A 19,065-nucleotide genomic window follows, 5' to 3' on the forward strand; every position below is an offset into this window, starting at 1 on the left:
GGCCGACTCAACCTGTAACTTAGACCTATTCAAATATGGGGCAGCCTGCTCGGCCTTGATCCTCCACAATGACGAAGCCGCCGCAGCCTCCAGCTTCTTTGCCTTTGTCAAACTTTTTTTTTCTTTTTTTTTTTGATACAATAGCGGCTCACACACCACGGGTGTGAACTTTTGCCAAGGGGGCCGAGGTCGGATTGGAGACTAAGATTTGGAGCTTGACGATTGGCAAACAAGCGTTCTTGCTCCCTCTCGCTCTCTCATGGGCAGAAGGGCAAGATGAAAGAGGGGATTGGGAGTGGATGTAAACCCTACACCCTTTTCATGAGATGCTTGCCGTACGTCTGGAAGGATTCAACGACAGGGAATGGACCGAGGTTCATATCAAGGGGAACAGAAACCATTGGGGTTGATTTGTGTGGAGCGGGTTGGGTGTTGTATAGCTGCCCTGCTGGGCATTTCTACTCTTGGCTCCCACTCCCAATCATGCATGCAGCCCATTTGGTTCAAAAACCCCAAGGCTCAGCCCGATGCCCGAAGCTATCAGGCTTAGGCCTGATTAATTTTGACCATACTTGGGAACACAGAGAGAGAGAGAGAGAGAGAGAGAGAGAGAGAGAGAGAGAGAGAGTCCCAGACTTGTTGTCCAGAAAAGAGGGGGAAGTGGGAGGGAAATAGAGAGATTGATCTAAAGCAATAAATCAATTCTCTATTGCAAAGCACTCCTTTGGCTCGCAGTTTGCTAGAGATTGGAGGTTAAAAAAGAAAAAAAAAGTCTCAGATATAAGCTCTAATGCAGCTGCTGATGGTAAAACTTAGAAGACTCAAAGTTCACCGTACCGATACCGGACTCTATACTGATGCCACACTACTATAGTATCGATATGGTACAAAATTTTTTTGCATACTGAAAGTCGGTAAGCCATCCGTACCGGTATTGGATTGGTACGGTAACATACAGCATACCATAAGAAGACTGTATACTTTATAGTCTCAACATCTTCGAAATAATAAATTCAACTCCTAAATCATGTCATGCATAGATAAAAATTCTTCAAACTTTCTAAGTATTATTTTTTAATGAGTAGATACATCATGAATAAGATTCAAAACTTCCGCTACAATTATCTTGACAAATACTTGAGTCCATCAATCTCAAAGAGTTTGGGCTATAAATTCTATATCGCTAAGTTGTTATGGACTATTGACCATAAGCAACAACAGATGGACCTTCCTTTTGCAAGGTTCTAATGGACTATTGGCACACACATGCACCAAACTAATTTATTAAACAAGTTAAAAATCAAGATATGAAACTCACCAATTTATTAAACATGTAATCTAACCCAATCCACAACAAGTTGAATCAAATTAAATAGATTTAAACAGGTTAAGCATTGCCGCCTCGCTGAAATAACAAATGAAATTGTCAAAGCAGATGAAATGGAAGATGAGCCTTCTTCATCATTCTTGTGCAAATAATAGATGCAATTAGCGGATGTGCTGACCGTTAAGTGATAGATACATGTAAATGACATGGCACATACACCCAATATCATTAACCGAGCACCAGGCCCTGAATTTTAGAGAGAAGAAATTGCCCTAACATAAATGATAGAACACTGAGAAGAAAAAAGTATCGAAAGAATAAAAATAATATTTTGTGCAAAATAAAAAGACTCAAGAAGCAGTGAATATCACCACCTCTCAATATGAATGAGATTGTGCTCTACAAAGTATACTTCGATAATGCCAACCAGATACCCAAATATCTCATTTGCTTTCCTTCTTCGTGAACCTTGTTCTAATACCTCCTGCAACAAGATATAGAAAACATTAAGCACACTTCAATCTATGAACCCAAATGCATGAAAGGGTAGATGTGGGGAGGTACAGCCACAAATACAGAGATTACTCCAAAATATAAAAATACAATGCAGCTGTATTTAGAACTAGAGAGATCAAAGCGGTTCAGACCCTGACAGGACTCATGATCTATCAGAAACCAATCACAACATCCACACCATGATAAATTTCTCATTGATGTGCTAGAGGTAAAAGAAAAGGCATCTCTCGAAAACAGTTACATATGAATGTAGATTGAGATCATTCAACAAAGGCTTAAAAGTATGATGCCTGATAACCTGCCCATAAAATGAGCTTACACTGAAGGACAGGTGCAGCATGTAACTGCATCCTGCCAGCAGGGCCAGCATCATATGACCGGTAACTAAAGCAAGGAAAACTGACACTTACCATCTACTTCCTCAAATTCAACTTCTTTCACCATGTCAGCAGCAGCATGGTACTCAAACCTGCATAAATTTCCAGCAATTTATGTGCAAGAGAAACCACCTTGTTTTAGTAACTTCATGAGGATATAAAATTACAAGAGAAGGAAATTGAATAGCTATGCAATAAGTTAAAATATCAGTCAATTTGTCCAGTAGAGATATAAAATGCAATGTTTACAACAACAAAATACAAATTAGATGGGCTATATCCCAGCTATTCTGTGTTTAACTAAACATAAAACTAAGCATATGGCCTTAACTTTTTCATAGACAAGAACTACAATAAGGTGTCTCTATTGCTCGAATTTCAACCAGTTGGTCTTTCCTAGTGTTGTAACATTTCCAGAAAACTATTACTGATCATTTATATAATTTTTGTGAATGAGTGCGAACAGAGCTGCAATAAGGCAGTGAACTTGCTTTTTTTCCTTTGTCCAATGAGAGCAAACAAAGAATTGATGTTAGGAAGCAAATGAGCTAGCTCTTTTGCAAGATTGCATATATGCAGTCAAAAAGCAGTGACTAATTGGACGGTGATAGTGCAAGGGTTGAACAACATGGAGATTTGCATAAATTCCAGTATGTCCTCTCACCCTCACAGATCATCTATCGAAATTTTAAATTTTGCTGCTGGAGATAGGGCAGTAGATCTGCACCTTTTCCTGTCTTATTATCACACGAGTTGACATATAAAGATAAAATAGTTTTGAGTTAATAAAGCAATTCAACTGAAAAAATTAAGCCAGAGATTATTCAGGTTCTCTATCTAAATGATAATTTAAGAGATTCTTAAGTTGACAAAGTAACAAGGTAAACACATGCTTGCTAAAGGACAAATTAGGTGCTTTTATTGTGATCCCAAAAGCAAGAAAGGGAAAAAGCACTAAGGCCATTAGCCACATTTACCTGTTGGAGCAAAACAGCTCAAGTTCATATTCAGATGTGCTCCTGGTAGCTTTAACTAGCATAGTAACAATTTCTGTTTTCCGTGTGCTGGCCAATACTAAGTCATACTCAGTCGGGATGATGATTGCAAGAAAATTATCACTCAGTTCACTCAAGCAAAGCTTATCAACAGCTGCAAGAGCTATCCGCCGTTTTAACACATTAGCATCAGGATCAACAAGATAGATAGCAAAATCTGTAATTATCAATATGCGTCTCTTCATCTTTCCTGATCCAGTGAACTTCAAAACTGTGTCTGCAAACAATACTGTGTTGTCACCTGCATGGTGGAGAAAATTTTCAGGTATTAGTGATGATATTGTATGCTTCTGATGGTAATGCCAACCAGAGGACTACAACATACTCGCCTATCTCCCTGATAATCAATTCACTGCCTGTTACTACCAGGCAGCATAAACATGCATGCTAAGTGAAAGTTATCTTATAAGTTTAATACATTCTTGGTCTGAGACAGATGGAGTTTCCCTTAGAAAAGCTTGCTCCTGATCATCAGTCAATTTCAGAAGATAACTAATCTGCTTCTCCACCAGGTTTAAACCCCTTTTCTCTAATAGTGATAAGTTGAAACATCAGAAAGAGATCATAGTAACAATTGTTGCTTTATGAAATTTTGACATCTTCATTTAGGATGCAAGCTTTTCTCTATCAAATATCAGCGATAACTTATTTTGATATTCTTCAGATACTGACAAAACCCAGACCATCAACCCTTGTCCCAGCTATATGTAAGATATTGAAATGCACTTTCACAATAGGCTTAATCAGATGACATCAAAGTGCACTCCATTAAAAACAGTTGCTTTGGTTATTTGCTTCTTGTAGGACACAAGCATATACAATAATTTTCTATAATTCGTTTTCATAAAGGCAAGAAAGTAACCAATATTATTTCAAACTTAAAGATAAAGAGTGATATAAAACTGACAATAACTGCCTTGCTACTTGCTTTCCCAAATATCCACCCAGCACATTTGCAAGAAAGAAAAGACACAACGAAAAAATAAACAAATAAATTACTAAAGGCATCTGTGATCACGAGCTGAAACAATTTGTAAGATGTCACATCAGGATTTGAGACAACAACTTAGAATTTCTCAATCATGGAAGATAAAGATGTTCACTGACAGAAGTAAATGAATAGTATCTATCAGTAGCAAACAAAATGTCAAGGGATATGCTGATCTAAATCAGTCATTTTCATGTAAGAGAATGGTTATGAGCATGAGTTAGCTGAGTCACTGGATCCCTGAACATGGAAGAAACTTGAGAGATTCTAAGTCATCATCATAGGTCAAATAATTATCTCAATATAAGGATAATAGTTCCATGCAAATATACAGATTTGACAAGAAGTAACTCATAAATGTTAAAACAAATTGCTCACAAACGAACATAGTTTAGCTCATATTACAAAGTATTCATCCACTGATCAAAACCAACAACTTTAACTTCAAGTTTTCATATTTGATATCCTGCCAAAATCACATCGACTGCCGCCAGCTTCCACCTACAGGTAAAAAGACCTTTTTTCCTCAGAGCAAGAAATATAAAAGGTGTGCTTGTGAAACTGGTTCATTCTTTGCCATTAAAGACCTTGTAAACCACATTGTATTAAGATCTGCATATCAACACAAAAAAATGAGCTTTTTTCTATTTGTCATCAAAGTTTCATGATCCTTGCCTACCTAGCAGAAGTTTGATTAATCTACTCTTAAAATCTAATTGCTGAAGCTTCTGGCTCTACTAGGATATTTCTTGAAGAATAAAATGCATGCCTTCTCATGATAAAAGAAAGAGCACCATAAGTGCCGGAACTTCCCTAAAACGAGGCCATTGCAGTATCACAAGGTCCATAGAACTGCATGCCACTTACAGATTAATTTCAGTACCATAGGTCCACAAAACTGCGACAATCCAATCAAGCAAGCTCATTGCACATCAGAGTACCAAGACTATTAGCTCGAAACCTAAAACCAGGGAAACTGACCTCTTTAGCCCGAATTTCCCTCCCAAACAATAAGAACAGATATCAAAGACCATAAATAGCACTATATAACATAGACAATATCAAATCCAGCACCACTAGTGAAGCCAGAACCCTATCATAAATTAAGATTCTTCACATACTATGTGCATTGACACGGATCCATGCGGAATCTGGTCCATAACGCAATTTTACCATCAATTGATCACCAAAATCTTTAGAAACAAAATTTAGAAGCAGAAATCAAGAAACATGACAGTTCTTTTGAAGGGGGGAAGATCTCTACCGATCCGAAGCAGAACAATACCTTGCTTGGACAACATCTTGGAAAGAAAGGGATCGGAAGGGATGCCGATGTAATCCCCCTTACAATCCCTGTGGATCGAGGCTCTTCTCCGGACCTTCATTCCCATGAACAGCGTCGGATTCTCCGCCGCTTCCTTCCCTTCGGCCCCTTCTTCGCCGCCGTCTACGGTCTCCGGCGCTTCCACGCCGCCGGCTCCGTTTTCTTCCAGGGTTTCTGGCGATTCGATCTGGACTCTCATGAATCGATCCATCGGACCTCACCGGAGAGATGTTAAAGAGGCACCTAGGTGAGGATTTTTATTCAAATATTGTGAAGAAGTCGGGAGGACCAGCCGACTTGTACAGATACTCACCTTTTTTTAAAATACGCCCCACCTTATTAAGTTCTTCTAATCCAGGACTGTGAAACGAGAGGAGTGTACCGGTAAAAATATAGGTGTCTATCTATCAACTTACGTCTTTTAGACACGGTCGGCCCGATCCAAGCCGCCTACCGGCCAGCCGCAGCGCCTCGAGTCACCGGCGGGCTTGCGTAGACTCCACCACCTTTCTGCCGCGGCGACGTCAAGGTAAGCCTCCCCCCACCCGCCCTGGTGGCCTTCTTTCTCTGTGCCTGCATGCGACCTCGAGGAGGGTTTCATCACAAGACCAGAAGAAAAAAAACCCAATTTTATTTTCGAGGATTTTTCGGCTTGTTGGCTCATCGATGTCCAAATCCAATGGATTTATTCTCAAATATATAAATCTCTACTTGTTTTACCAAGGATTTGGTATTTAATTAGTTCTGTTATTCTTTTTTCTACACATAAATCTGGTATCTTTTATGCTTTTTTGTCTTATCATATGACAAATGTTCTTAAATTCACTGGAATGTGAAAAACCAAAACCATGTAATGGTTTCATGATGCTGATTTCAATTAGGAAATGCCGTATCGCATATGTTGTTTACAGGCCGCGCTCTACATCTGAAGAATTCTACTATGCTTAAGTTATTCTTTATGAGCTCTTATGTTATTTGTGAAGCATATTGTCATTCTCTACTTCTCTGCTTTGAATTTATTACACATGCTACTTGTGACAGTATACGTTTAAGAGAGAAGAATGTCCTGAAACATTTGTGTGGAAAACTTACAACATCCTAACAGCCCCCTCATTTAAACTAATGGTTAAAAGCACTCCTCTTAGGTGCAACTAACCAATTAAATGTGTAATCCTCTTAATATTTACCTCCATACAAATTCCTTACCAAATAGCTTAATCCAACTTGTAATTGACATTGCTGAAATCCCATTTATTTTATGCAGGCTATACTTAGGAGCAAAATATGCCTTTGGAGGTTTTCGTCTTTTACTTTCACCGCCAATATCACTTTTTCTATAAAGCCATGTAAAACATCTCGAACTTAGATTTCTCAAACCCAACTCCTCCAGGGTCTATAAGTTGTGCATTTGCTTCTTGTCGTACAACAAGCAATCATTATCAAAAGGTAGTAGATGGGTATGTACTAGTGGTTATCTAAATCCAAAAAATAGCTTTCCACACCAAGATTTTTTTTGGGAAAACCCCTTCTCATTTTTTACTTCTTAACCTTGATCTCAGTACCACTTGCTTGATATGATCATGACACTTTTTCCCTATTCACTTGGCTAACTAGCTAACATCATCCATATTCTACATCACGTACCTTTTGGGCCCTATATTGCTTCAAATAAATGTGGCAGATCCTTTGTCGATATGTAGGGACAAAGAATGACCATGTCATCTATATATTGCACCATGTTATAAGGTCTGTTTGGAACCTTTCAATGCAAGTTGCACTGTAGTTCACGTTCCCTGCAGCTTGAGTTGTATGCGGTTGAGTTATACGAGGCTGAATCTCCATTGTTTGAAGGAGGGGAGGGGAAACTGAGGGGGAGGGGCTGGAGGACGAGAGAGAGGAGCAATGGAGATACAGAAGAAGGGGGTGGGTAGAGAAGCTGGGGCTAGGGGGAGTGGAGGTGGAAAGGCTGCTGGTAGTGGTGAAGGAGGAGATGGGGAAAGAGTAGGGGAGGGGTGATGGAAGAGGCGGGAGGAGTAATAGATGGGGAAAGGGGGAGGAGGAGGAGGAGGCGAGGAAGGAGTGGTGGGCAAAGAGGTTGAAGGAGGGGCAGGGAAAGGAAGGAGGAGGTGGAGCATCAAGGATGGCAATGAAGGAGGAGGGGAAGGAGTAGGAGGGTTGGGGGAAGAGTCAAGGGAAGTGCAAGGGGGGGGACAGTGGAGGGGGGAAGGGGTGGAGGAGGAGACATAGGAGTAGCTTGCGGAGAGGTTGAAGGAGGATTGGGGAAAGGAAGCATGTGGAGGTGGATGAGGAGGTGGTGAGCGCGGTGGAGGAGGAGAGGGCGAAGGAGTAGGAAGAGATGCAGAAAAAGAGGCAATGGGAGCAATGGACGGGAGGGTGGAGCCGTCAAGCAAAGATGACTGCAAAGATGAGTTAGGGTGGAAGTGAAGTGGGAATGCTCGAGGCAACTGAAGTTCTGCCACTCGTGTCACAATAATTAGGGCTGCAAAGATGACTTGTAGGCTTCAAGGATGAATTGTAGGCTTTTTCGGCATAAGCTGCATCGGCCCTATAGCCGTCAAGCTGCGGGCATCCAAATGCACATGCCAGGCCATTGTTGCAACTCAACATGTAGATGGGTTGAGTTGTAGGGGTCCAAATAGCTCCTAAGTCTAGTAATAGGCTTCATGAATAAAGTTCGCAAAGCGATTGTATATATATTTCATGTAGTTCTCTTGTGAACCCCTTGGTCTAGGTTTTTAGGCCAAAGCCTCTAGCTCTCTCCTATGGCCTTTCAAATCAGTAAGGGGCTTGGTGCTAGGGTTTCACCCATCGTTTCGACTTGCAAGAAAGATTGTCGCAAGCTCAGTAACTCTTATGGATTGAGCTTCCATTTTCCCAATTTTCTTCGCTTTGTTGTGCTTTGTTTTGTTTTAGTTGTGTGTATTAATTTTGTGGGATCCCCCCCCCCTTTCTGTTCTCAAGAGATTGATGAATCTTCCTTTTACCTTGTCTCAAGCCTTAATGTTGGAGACTTTTTATGGGGAATGTAGCTTGTGTCCACTTCACAAACTACTTTTATACACTAATTAGCCCAACCTATTTTTGGTATTATAGATTCAAATGGAGTACCTCTAATAAAAACATAGCGTATGTCATAAAAGAATGTAGAACACATAATATCTATTTTTATGTAAAAAGAAAGTATGCTTTTATTGTTAAAAAAAATTAAAATCTCTCAAAAAGCACCAATTTTGATTGCTATAATATCATGACTTTTATAGTATTATTTACCTTCTCAAAAGATACCAGGATCCTTGAATTTAGTAATTTGGACCACGTTCACTTTGTAACATTTATTGTCGCATATGTCAATTATTCTCTACATTTTTTGATGTATTTCTTATGCTTTTTTCTTAATCTTTGGTGCAACTTTTCTTTTTCCCATCCTATAACCAAATCTTCTTGGAAGTTACATTTTGTAAATGCTTTGATTGCAGAAGTGAAGTAGAACATCCTGAGCTTGAAAGTGAAAGAGTGGTAAGATGCAGAAATTAGGGGACTTTAAGATGCCCCACTTCTTCAATTATCCACCCTACTACACGTAATCTTTTGAACCTCTTCATTTTAAATCTGGCTCCTTCTAAAGCTCTTGTTTTTGGAACTTTTTAAGAAATTTCTAATGTGTTTTAAATCGTGATAGAAGAATGAATATCTTTCTTTCTTATGATCTTGATCTAGCCAACTGATATGTTTTTCCTCTCTTCTTTCTTGGCACATCAATAATCAACAGATGAACATCTTTTTATTGAATCAGTTCTCAAAACTTGAATTCTGTTTGTCTCTTTACAAAGTTTCTTCTGGATGGTATATAAATGGACACTGCCATAAGGGTTACACTAAACCTAAAAATGAATTATTGGTAAGTAATAGATAATAGCTCAATTTACGACATTAGTGGGTTAATTTACTGCATATAAACCTAGGGCCTCATTACCATGCATAAGAATCTAAGTCTGAACCTGAGGCATGGTGTTATATTTAGGCCATCTTAGAATTTATCTATACAACTTTAGCTTTTGGAATTAAGTCCTGATAATCATCCAAATTTGGCTATAGTTACAACTCATATATTATCAAAGATGAGTTTGCTGTAGTTTTCTACTGTGAGTTTTTGCAAGTGTTACCATGCCGGCTTACTTATTTGGCCTGAAATTATTCACATGCTGTTGGATGTAGGCATGTTTGTCTTGCTAGTTTGATCTTGTGGCTTAGAATCAATTGGCCTGTGTTCTCTTTTTTCCCATTTCTCTGTTTCTTCATTCAATACTTTCTTAAAGATTAGCGCCATGCTCAATCTTAAATCTTTGCTCTTTAATGCAGAAATTACCCACTTTGCCTTAGCAGAATCAGATAATATTACCATATATTCCTATATTCTGTTGTCAGTTGTCATAGCAAAAGTTGCGCAAATTATTATTGAGCAAGCTTTTTCTTGTTCTAAACTTATCTGATATCTTTATGGTATTTTGTGCTGCTCTTGCTCTTTTCCTTATAACTTGTACACCATAAATACCTATTAGTAGATCTTGCATCTTTGTCTTTGTCTGGATGCTATTCCAGTGTAACAAAACCTTTGGTTTCTCCTCTAGTACTTGAGCTTTGGTTGGATAACAAATAAGGTAAGTTTCTATTCCCACAAGGTAAGCTCCATATCGCCCAAAATTTGGCGCCAAACCATGAATGGTTGTTTTCAAGCTAAGTATTAGCTGTATAGTTCTTAAATTTCGATGAAGCACTCTTTATTCCATAGAGCAGATGGTAGGTGGGATCAGGCTTGTAGCTTAAAGTATATGTTTAGTAACATATATAATAGTCATACGGTATATATTCTTGATCTTTTAGACTTCATTTTCGGGGTATTTCCCCATTTGAGTTAATTGCCTAATGGATGTGGAGCCCAGGACCTTGCTTTAAATTTTTAAACCAGACCCACCCCTTAAACCTGTCAATTCCTTGGCGGCAAAACCTAAACCCAACCAGAGTATGCAAACCCCTACCAGATCTTCCTATTTGGGGCAGGTTGGTGGGTTTTTACTGGAAATTACCAAGTCCTAATAAAAAATGTATTGATTGTTTTAATATGATAGAATTGCCCCGCAGCTTCCTCAATGTTAAGGAAAATAAGTTCCCACTTTTTAGTTTAATGCAAATTTAAGTAGGTATTGCTGGCCCTTTGTACTACTGAAACATTATATGTTATTTATATTTGTTCAATTGTTGATGTTGTCCTTGTCATGAGAATTTTGTTCCTTTTCAACTTCAGCAGCCGGCCTAATGCATGCAACTTTCATTATATATGTCCTTGTAGTTTGCAGCCAGTAAAGGAAACACGTGAGAAGCAAGTGCAGCTCTGGAAGGAACTAATACTTGATTACTGTAGAAATCAAAAAATATTTGTTATTGGACTGGAAGAAGATTTCCCTCTATTTTCTAATCCAGTCATTGAAAGTAAGTAAATACATGATTTTTTCTGAGTGTTGGTAATTTGAGATCAACAGTTCAGAAGCATGGAATATTTATGGGAGATAAATTGATTCTTTAAAACATTTTTTTGGTTGGGCCTTGTTAGTATGCGAGAGAAACGGCTGAGTTTTTTTGCGTCAGATGCTGCATTAAACATATGATTGTCTAGCTGTCATTTGCTGGTGTTTCTTAGTTTTTGCATGAGTGTGTAACTGAAATTTCATGGTCTGCTTGCAGGATCTCTCAGCCATGAGGCAAGAAAGGTATTTCTAAATGCTCTGGTTGCTGAAGGTTTGTCATGATTGTTATTTGAAAGTTAAATATATTGTGCATTTGTTTGGTGAAATAGTTTGAGAAAAGGTAGAGCATATTATAATTACAACATAATGAAACTAAATGGCTTTTCGTAACTTGTACACTCTTGCAGGTCATGCAGAATGGATGGACAAAAGCCACACGAAATGTCTTATTCTGTGGCTAAGAATTCAAGACTGGGCAGCTTATATTTTGAACTTTGTGAGTTAACTTTAATTCAATTTCCTATGCCTTACAATGATGTTCAGCATATGCTTATCATTTCCAGTTTTCTTTCTGCATTTGATCAGGTAAAAGAAAATGGATTTGAAGACAGCGTCATGACTGTTGAGGATATACGATCAGGAATTGAAACTCGTGGGACCGGTAATCCCAAATCCCTCGATGCTTGGATTGTCCTTTAGATGTAATTTATGCACATTGTTGAACTTATGTTTTTTTGGTCTTTTTATGGCATGCACCTGCTAGAATTATTTGCTTAGTGACTGTTTTGATTATTATGGATTCACTTATTGGTAACTCTCTGGTCACTCTACATTTATCTAAATCTAGTTGGCATCCCTCAAGAATTCCAGCTGGTTATACCTTGTCGAATGTTACCATATAATTTGTCTTCTGCTGAAATGGTTATCGCTCAACTTTTTCCTATGCAATTTACTTCCTTTGCTTCTAGAGCTTGCCGGGATTGATCGCGGTGTGCTGATGCGTGCCCTGAGGTTACTGGAACAGAAGGGTAAAGCAGCAATCTTCAAGGGGACTTCAGCAGACGACGAAGGAGTGAAATTCTCTGCTTAAATTTTATATTTCTTGCTTCCCTGCAGCTGGCTAATTGTTGCCATTTATCAACCAAATTTCTAGTCCTCAAATATCTTCATATTTTATGTGTTGTATATGAGACTGATGAACAAAGTGTGTATGAGCAACTAGTCAGCAGCATATAAGTTTCTCTAATTGATGCTTAATGATGCGGGACAGATGATTTAAAGGAGAAAATAAGAAAGGGAAAGGAGGAGAGGAGAGTTCTGGAGTCCACCAGATGTCAAAGCAACGATTTTTTTTTAATCCAAAATATCTTGACTACAACAATAGACATGAGGGTTTCATATATAGCCCCCCCTATGTAACTACCCATGATTCCCACAAAACATCATATAACTACCCATGATCCCCACAACATAGCTAAATACAGTCATAACAAGTCAACAACTAACAAGGACGAAAATACATAATAAATAAACGAAAAATACATAAGAAAATAAAACTAGGGCAGCCAAAGTGCTATACACGCCGGCGACGCCTATACACATGCTGGAAACGGTGGTCTGTATCCCCACCAACTCCCCTCAGCTGAGAGGAGTTCGCCTCTGGTGAAACGGATGTCTGGTAATGCTCCAACAGGTCTGAAGCAAGTCGTTGAAGCTCATCTCTGCTAATCCAAGTATTATCTGACGGAGGTCGACCATGCCACCTGACCAGATATCGCTGATAACCATCATTCTGTGTACTGACAATCTGATCGTTCAAAATCTGTTCCACTGTGTCTGTGATCTGTGGAGAAATAGGTACAGGAGGCAAGGCAGGAGCAGGAGATATGGTCTCAAAGTTGGATGTGAGGTCAGTGTCAGGCTCATTGAATGGGTCGGTAGGAATAGTTGCCAGACCTCGGTAGGCAACTAAGTCTTCTACATTAAAAACTGGATTAATCCCAAAATCACTTGGAATATCCACCACATATGCATTAGATCCAACCCGTTTCAGAATTTTGTATGGATCCATACTTCGGGCGTGCAATTTCCTAACGGTTCCTGGTGAAAACCGTTCAGGTCTGATTATGATCATTACATCATCACCCACTCGAAATTCTTGATAACGTCGACGTAAGTCAACGGCCATTTTATATCTCGCATTATTGATTTCAATTTTCTTATTAATCTCTTTATGTAAATTTTGCATGTGTTGCGCAAAGGACTCAGCGGTCTCAGAGATTCTATTGTTAGGTGCTACTGGGATAAGATCAACAGGTTTTCGCGGAACATAGCCTAAGACAATTTCGAAAGGACTCAAACCAGAGGTCCTGTTCACAAAGCTATTGTAGGCAAATTCAGCTGTGGATAGGAGAAGATCCCAATTACCCGGGTGCTCACCCACTAAACATCGTAGAAGGTTTCTTAAGCTGCGGTTGACCACCTCAGTTTGCCCATCTGTCTGAGGGTGATAGGCTGTGGAATATTTAAGCTTTGTACCCATGAAATTCCAGAGGGTCTTCCAAAAATAACTAACAAATTTGACATCTCTATCAGTCACTATTGATTTTGGAAGCCCGTGGAGTCTAACGACCTCATCAAAGATGATCCTCGCAACTTTGGAGGCGTCAGAAGTCTTGGAAGTGGGCAGGAAATGTGCCATTTTAGAGAACCGATCCACTACCACGAGAATGGAATCATGCTGACTTCTAGTCTTTGGCAACCCTAGCACGAAATCCATACTAATATCCTGCCAAGGACGATCTAGGACAGGAAGGGGTGTATATAAGCCAGTGTTTTGTTTGCGCTGTTTGGATAGATGACAAGTACGACACTGACTAACAATTTTTGCAACATCCCGTTTTAAACTAGGCCAATAAGATCTTTGTTCGACCATATCAATGGTCTTATTTCTACCAAAATGGCCAGCTATTCCTCCCGCGTGGAGTTCCCAAATAAGAAAATCTCTAATGGATGTTTGAGGGATACACAGCTTGTTTCCTCGGAACAGGAAAGCATCAACCACAAGGTAGTCACTATTGTCCCTGGTGTGACTTTCTAACACACTAGCATAGATCTCAGCGAAGTCTGGACAAGTTGCATAATCGGCAATCATACGATCAAATCCAGTAACCTTTATGCTTACTGACAAAAGTAATGCGACACGTCGGCTTAGGGCATCAGCTGCCTTGTTGTCAATTCCTGCTTTATGACATAACACGAAGGTGTATTTTTGAAGAAATTCAGCCCACTTTCCGTGTCGTGAACTCAATCGTTTCTGAGAATTCAAGTACCTCAAAGCTTCATGATCGGAATATAATACGAACTCTTGAGGTAATAAATGGTGACGCCAGTGACGCAGCGCTTGTACAACTGCATAAAATTCTTTGTCATAGGTGGAATATTTTCGTTTGGCATCATTCAACTTCTCACTGAAGTATGCGATAGGATGTCTTTCTTGGCTTAAGACTCCACCTATACCTAGACCAGATGCGTCACAAGAGACTTCAAAAACTTTAGTAAAATCTGGAAGACGCATTACCGGAGCTTCAGTCATTCTAGTCTTGATCTCTTGGAATGCCCTTGAGGCCGCAACGGTCCAATGAAATTCACCTTTTCGGATACAATCCGTAATCGGTGCAGTGATCGTACTAAAATTCTTAATGAACCTCCTATAAAAGGTAGCTAGGCCGTGGAAGCTTCGCACCTCAAATAATGTAGTGGGTTCAGGCCATTCAAGAATAGCTTGGACCTTCTGTGGGTCTGCTGAAACACCCTCAGAAGACACAACAAACCCTAAGAAGATTACATGATCAGTCATAAATGAACACTTCTTAAGGTTTGCATATAGACTCTCTTTTCTTAGGGAATTGCAGACCAAACGTAGGTGCTCCAGGTGTTGTTCCTTGTTTTTGCTATATATTAAGATATCATCAAAATAGACTACAAGAAATTTTCCCATAAAAGGTCTTAATACTTGGGTCATAATTCGCATAAATGTGCTAGGTGCATTTGTCAACCCAAAGGGCATGACTAGCCACTCATATAACCCATCTTTGGTCTTGAAAGCTGTTTTCCATTCATCACCAGGGCGGATACGGATTTGGTGGTAACCACTCTTAAGGTCAATTTTGGAGAAGATAGTAGCACCTGCCATCATGTCAAGCATGTCATCCAATCGTGGTATTGGAAATCGATATTTAATCGTTATCTTATTGATTGCCCTGCTATCCACACACATTCTCCAAGTGCCGTCTTTTTTGGGCGTTAGAAGCGCGGGCACCGCACACGGGCTAAGACTTTCTCGGATGAACCCTTTTCGGAATAGTTCATCAACTTGCCGTTTCAATTCAGCATGTTCAATCGGATTGAGTCTATAATGAGGCAAGTTCGGGAGAGTCGCCCCTGGAACCAAGTCTATGGCTTGCTGAATATCACGCATAGGAGGAAGCTCATCAGGAAGGTCCTCAGGAAATAGATCCTTAAATTCTTCCAGAACTTGACGAACTTCCTTCGGGAAATCTACTTGAAAATCAGGAACAACTTCTTTGGACACTAACACAATGATTATGGATTCTTGGGCTGCTGCTTTCTCAAATTCCTTAGGACTAATGATGTGAAGGCGCTTTTCAACCTTCACATCCTTCTTTCCAGCAATAGAAGGCCTAGGAGGTAATGGATTTAGTCGAATTTTCTTTCCTTGGTAAACAAAAGAACAGGAATTGGATTTGCCATAAATGGTTACATCCAAATCATAAAGCCACGGTCTACCAAGGATGATGTGTCCAACGTCCATGGGAATAACATCACACTAGACCTTATCATTATATTCAGAAAAGTTGATTTGGACTAGACAACGCTCAGTAACTGGTATAGCGGTTTTATCCACCCAAGACATATTATAAGGGTTAGGATGAGGCACTGTCTTTAACTGTAGCTTGTTGACAGTTCTTGTGGATACAACATTGACGCTACTCCCACTGTCGATGATAACTTTACAGTTATGTTCACCACATTTAATATAGGTGTGAAATCATCTTCTTGTTTAGGTTGTGTAAGGACACACCTAACAACGCTTAAAGGAGTGGAACCCTCAAGTGAGCCAGGTTCCTCACCTTCATCGGACTCTTCAGGGTCTATCTCTGGTTCGTGGACCAACTCATTCTCTTCATCATTTCTATCTTCTTCGATGACCAGTGTTTTCTTAGTAGAACATTGACTAGCTCTATGCCCAAAACCAAAACATCTGTAATACTGATCTCGAGAAATTTTGGGTGATTCACTTAAAATTCCCTTATTCTTTTGATCAATAATTTTTGGGGACTCGGTCGCTTGATTTCTATTATTAGGCTTACTCCAAGTATTAGTTTGACTACCATGGGTGAACTTATAATTGGTCTCCTTAAGATCAAATCGCCTAAAGGTTGTCTTATTAGTATAACGCTCAATGTCTTGGACAAGTTGATAGGCATGTTCTAATGAGTTGACCTCGCGTAGAATAAGCTCTTTTTGTAGATCATCTCACAATCCGGACCTAAACCTAGAAAGGGTCAATTCCACACTCTCGCGTGCATCACATCGCATGAAGAACTCATCAAAGCGAGCTATGTACTCAGACACAGGTTTGTTTCCTTGAATCAGTCGTTGCCACTGATCTAACAGGCGACTCTTATAGGATGTTGGGAGATATTTTTCTTTTAACTTCTCCTTCATTTCATCCCATTGTACCACAGGGGGTTGTCTAGCTCTAGCAAGCATATTTTCTATTGTGTTCCAATGCAACTTTGCGGGACCAATGAGCTTCATTTTTGCAAAACGAACTCTGCGATTTTCAGACAGGTTATACCATTCAAAGTAATGGTCCATATCAGCGAGCCAGTCAATGAAGACTTTTGGGTCGAGACGACCATCATAACTTGGTGCATCGATCTTAATACTGCGCATTACATGCTCATCTGGTGTCTCACGCGCTCTTAGATAGTCCCTTTGGTGTTGTGGCCCAAGGCCTCTGGGGCGGGGCGGTTCAAACTCACCAAGTTCAGACTCTCCATCGTTGTGAGTAACTTGGAGGTTGGTGATTGAATTTTCAGCCATAGTCAAGCGAGTATTCAGCCTAGTTTCAAGGTCAGTGATTCTTGCCCCTAATCTGGTTTCTAATGCTGCTATGGCATCTAACACCTGTTGGTTTGGGTTGGTCGACATCTCATGTGAGTAAGATGTACCGCTGCGTGTTGTCATACTCTAGAATTCAAAATTCTTAGATATATAATTAACATTCAGAATAAAATCAACAATCTTGAATAAAAGACGACTTTTGACATGGTCTCGGTTATCTTCGAATTAGCACAAGTGATAACAAAATATCAGGACCTTAGGTACTGCTATCCTTGGTCTGGATCATGCAAAATCTTTGCAGGTTAATGTAATGAAAGTGGGGTCTTTCAAATTGATTTGGGTTTCACCAGATTCAAGTAAGATTTCCTAGTTGCTTTTCGAGGATTTGAGAATAATTTGTAAAGCTCAATGTGTATTTTTCAAGGGGCATAGGCTTTTATGAAATTAAGGTCCTATATCAAACCAACAACATGAAGTGAAAACAATAATAATCTAAAGATAAACTAGTTTATAGGGAAAGGCTGAAAAAATTATTTAAAGAAAAGATACGACCTCTTCTTACAGATCTGAATCAGTGGATGAGTTTGGATGTCAGAGTGTAGGATGCAGAATCGGAACCCGACGAATTGTAGAAGATGGTGCTGGAAGATGGCTGACTGCAGTATCGTTGTGGAAGCCCAACTCACGGCAGGGTCTGGATCCAGGTACAGGGCCTGAAAGCTGGGCCCGCAAGATAATGGGCCGGGCTCAATTGACAACGGGCCAAACACTAAGCCGGCCCGCTCGCCCGAAAGCAGGATTTTATAAGGGACCCGAAGCTTCTGGATTAGCTTCGGATCCCTCTGAGCAAGGGGAAAAGGGCTGAGGGAGACACGGGGGAAGAAGAGAGGGGCGATGTCGGAGGGTGGCGATCTTCGTTTTGGGGAGCGAAGGAAGCGGCGAGGGCGGAGGATGGAGCCGGCAACGGAAGTGGAAGTGGTGGCGCGGGGAAAGAGAGGCTTCGGTGAGATGGGAGGGAGAAGGGTTTTAGTGAGCTGAGAGGGAGAAGAAAATGGGAAGAACTCAAGGGTCGGTGGAGGGTGGAGGAAACGGAGAAGATGAAAAAGAGGGGAAGGGGAGGGTGGCGGTGTGACTGAAGCAGCGGTGCATGTGGTCGCTGAGGTGAGTGGCGTCGGCGAGCGAGAAGGGCCTGGCGGCGGAAGGGAGAGGCGGCTCGGCGGCAGCAACAGGGATCCCACGATCGGCGCCAGCAGCGGTGGTAAGAGCGGCGACAGCGGCGGTGGTGGCGTGGCAGCAATGCGTCGACGGCGGCAGTGGTGGCGGAACCCTAGATCTAGGGTTCTTCTCCGTCGAACGACAGGTACAATCTTTCTTTCTTCTTTTTTTTTTTTTTTGAACAGCACGTGCAAGTCACGTGCTTGCGTCTGGAGTTGTCATGTGTGATAGTCACGTGCGAGACTCACGTGAGGGTCATGTGACCCCTTTTTTTTCCCCCTTTTTTTTTTGTGGGGAACGGATCCGGGTTACTGACCGAAGGTTAACGGGTTTGGAGTCCAACAGTTTCAAGTGAGCGTGCCGAGATTCACGCCCACGGTTGCTGGCAGTTCCCGGCGGCCGATCGTGCCGAAGTCCACGCTAGCAGTGCAGGTGGATCTCAGTGGTCTGTGGTGGTGGCCGGCGACCGGTCACCTGCTCCGGCACTGGGTTTCTTCGCACTAGAGATGTCTTCCCGTCTCTCTTCGTGTGCGCGGTGGCCGGCAGGCGCTTCGGCGGGTCCGAGGG

At 40.7% G+C, this 19,065-nt stretch overlaps 2 protein-coding genes across 3 annotated transcripts; one reads left to right on the plus strand and one right to left on the minus strand.

Annotated features, from left to right (window-relative positions):
• Positions 1-1,012: 1,012 nt before the first annotated feature.
• Positions 1,013-5,851, minus strand: LOC103708355 (uncharacterized). Of its 2 annotated transcripts, XR_604287.6 has the most exons (5): positions 5,549-5,836; positions 3,198-3,516; positions 2,254-2,312; positions 1,702-1,811; positions 1,013-1,573 (listed from the first exon to the last, which is right to left on the minus strand). XR_604287.6 is itself a non-coding variant. In XM_008793244.5 (4 exons), exons 1-4 carry the CDS (start codon positions 5,796-5,798, stop codon positions 1,771-1,773), a joined length of 669 nt encoding a protein of 222 aa, XP_008791466.4. In that variant the 5' UTR covers positions 5,799-5,851; the 3' UTR covers positions 1,013-1,770. The 2 variants fall into 2 exon arrangements, 1 of the variants encoding a protein (XP_008791466.4); XM_008793244.5 differs by having other exon boundaries at positions 1,013-1,811; positions 5,549-5,851.
• Positions 5,852-5,977: 126 nt separating this feature from the next.
• On the plus strand, positions 5,978-12,387 carry LOC103708354 (vacuolar protein sorting-associated protein 25-like). The gene is made up of 7 exons (XM_017843106.5): positions 5,978-6,116; positions 9,085-9,188; positions 10,956-11,095; positions 11,348-11,401; positions 11,538-11,626; positions 11,716-11,791; positions 12,099-12,387. The coding sequence occupies exons 2-7, from the start codon at positions 9,130-9,132 to the stop codon at positions 12,218-12,220; spliced, it is 540 nt and encodes a 179-aa protein (XP_017698595.4). The 5' UTR covers positions 5,978-6,116; positions 9,085-9,129; the 3' UTR covers positions 12,221-12,387.
• The last annotated feature ends 6,678 nt before the right edge of the window (positions 12,388-19,065 follow it).

Source organism: Phoenix dactylifera, chromosome 9 (assembly GCF_051530095.1).
Source record: "Phoenix dactylifera cultivar Ajwa chromosome 9, Ajwa_hap1_PhDact_Kaust_v1.1, whole genome shotgun sequence".
NCBI classification, from domain to species: Eukaryota; Viridiplantae; Streptophyta; class Magnoliopsida; order Arecales; family Arecaceae; genus Phoenix; species Phoenix dactylifera.

Coding starts and splice junctions, on each gene's coding strand:
- LOC103708354 (XM_017843106.5), top strand. CDS start 9,130: ATGCAGAAATTAGGGGACTTTAAGATGCCCCACTTCTTCAATTATCCA. Junction 9,189..10,955: donor AATTATCCACCCTACTACAC/GTAATCTTTTGA, acceptor ATGTCCTTGTAG/TTTGCAGCCAGTAAAGGAAA. Junction 11,096..11,347: donor TTCTAATCCAGTCATTGAAA/GTAAGTAAATAC, acceptor GTCTGCTTGCAG/GATCTCTCAGCCATGAGGCA.
- LOC103708355 (XM_008793244.5), bottom strand. CDS start 5,798: ATGGATCGATTCATGAGAGTCCAGATCGAATCGCCAGAAACCCTGGAA. Junction 2,313..3,197: donor GAGCTGTTTTGCTCCAACAG/GTAAATGTGGCT, acceptor AAATTTATGCAG/GTTTGAGTACCATGCTGCTG. Junction 1,812..2,253: donor TGAATTTGAGGAAGTAGATG/GTAAGTGTCAGT, acceptor ATCTTGTTGCAG/GAGGTATTAGAACAAGGTTC.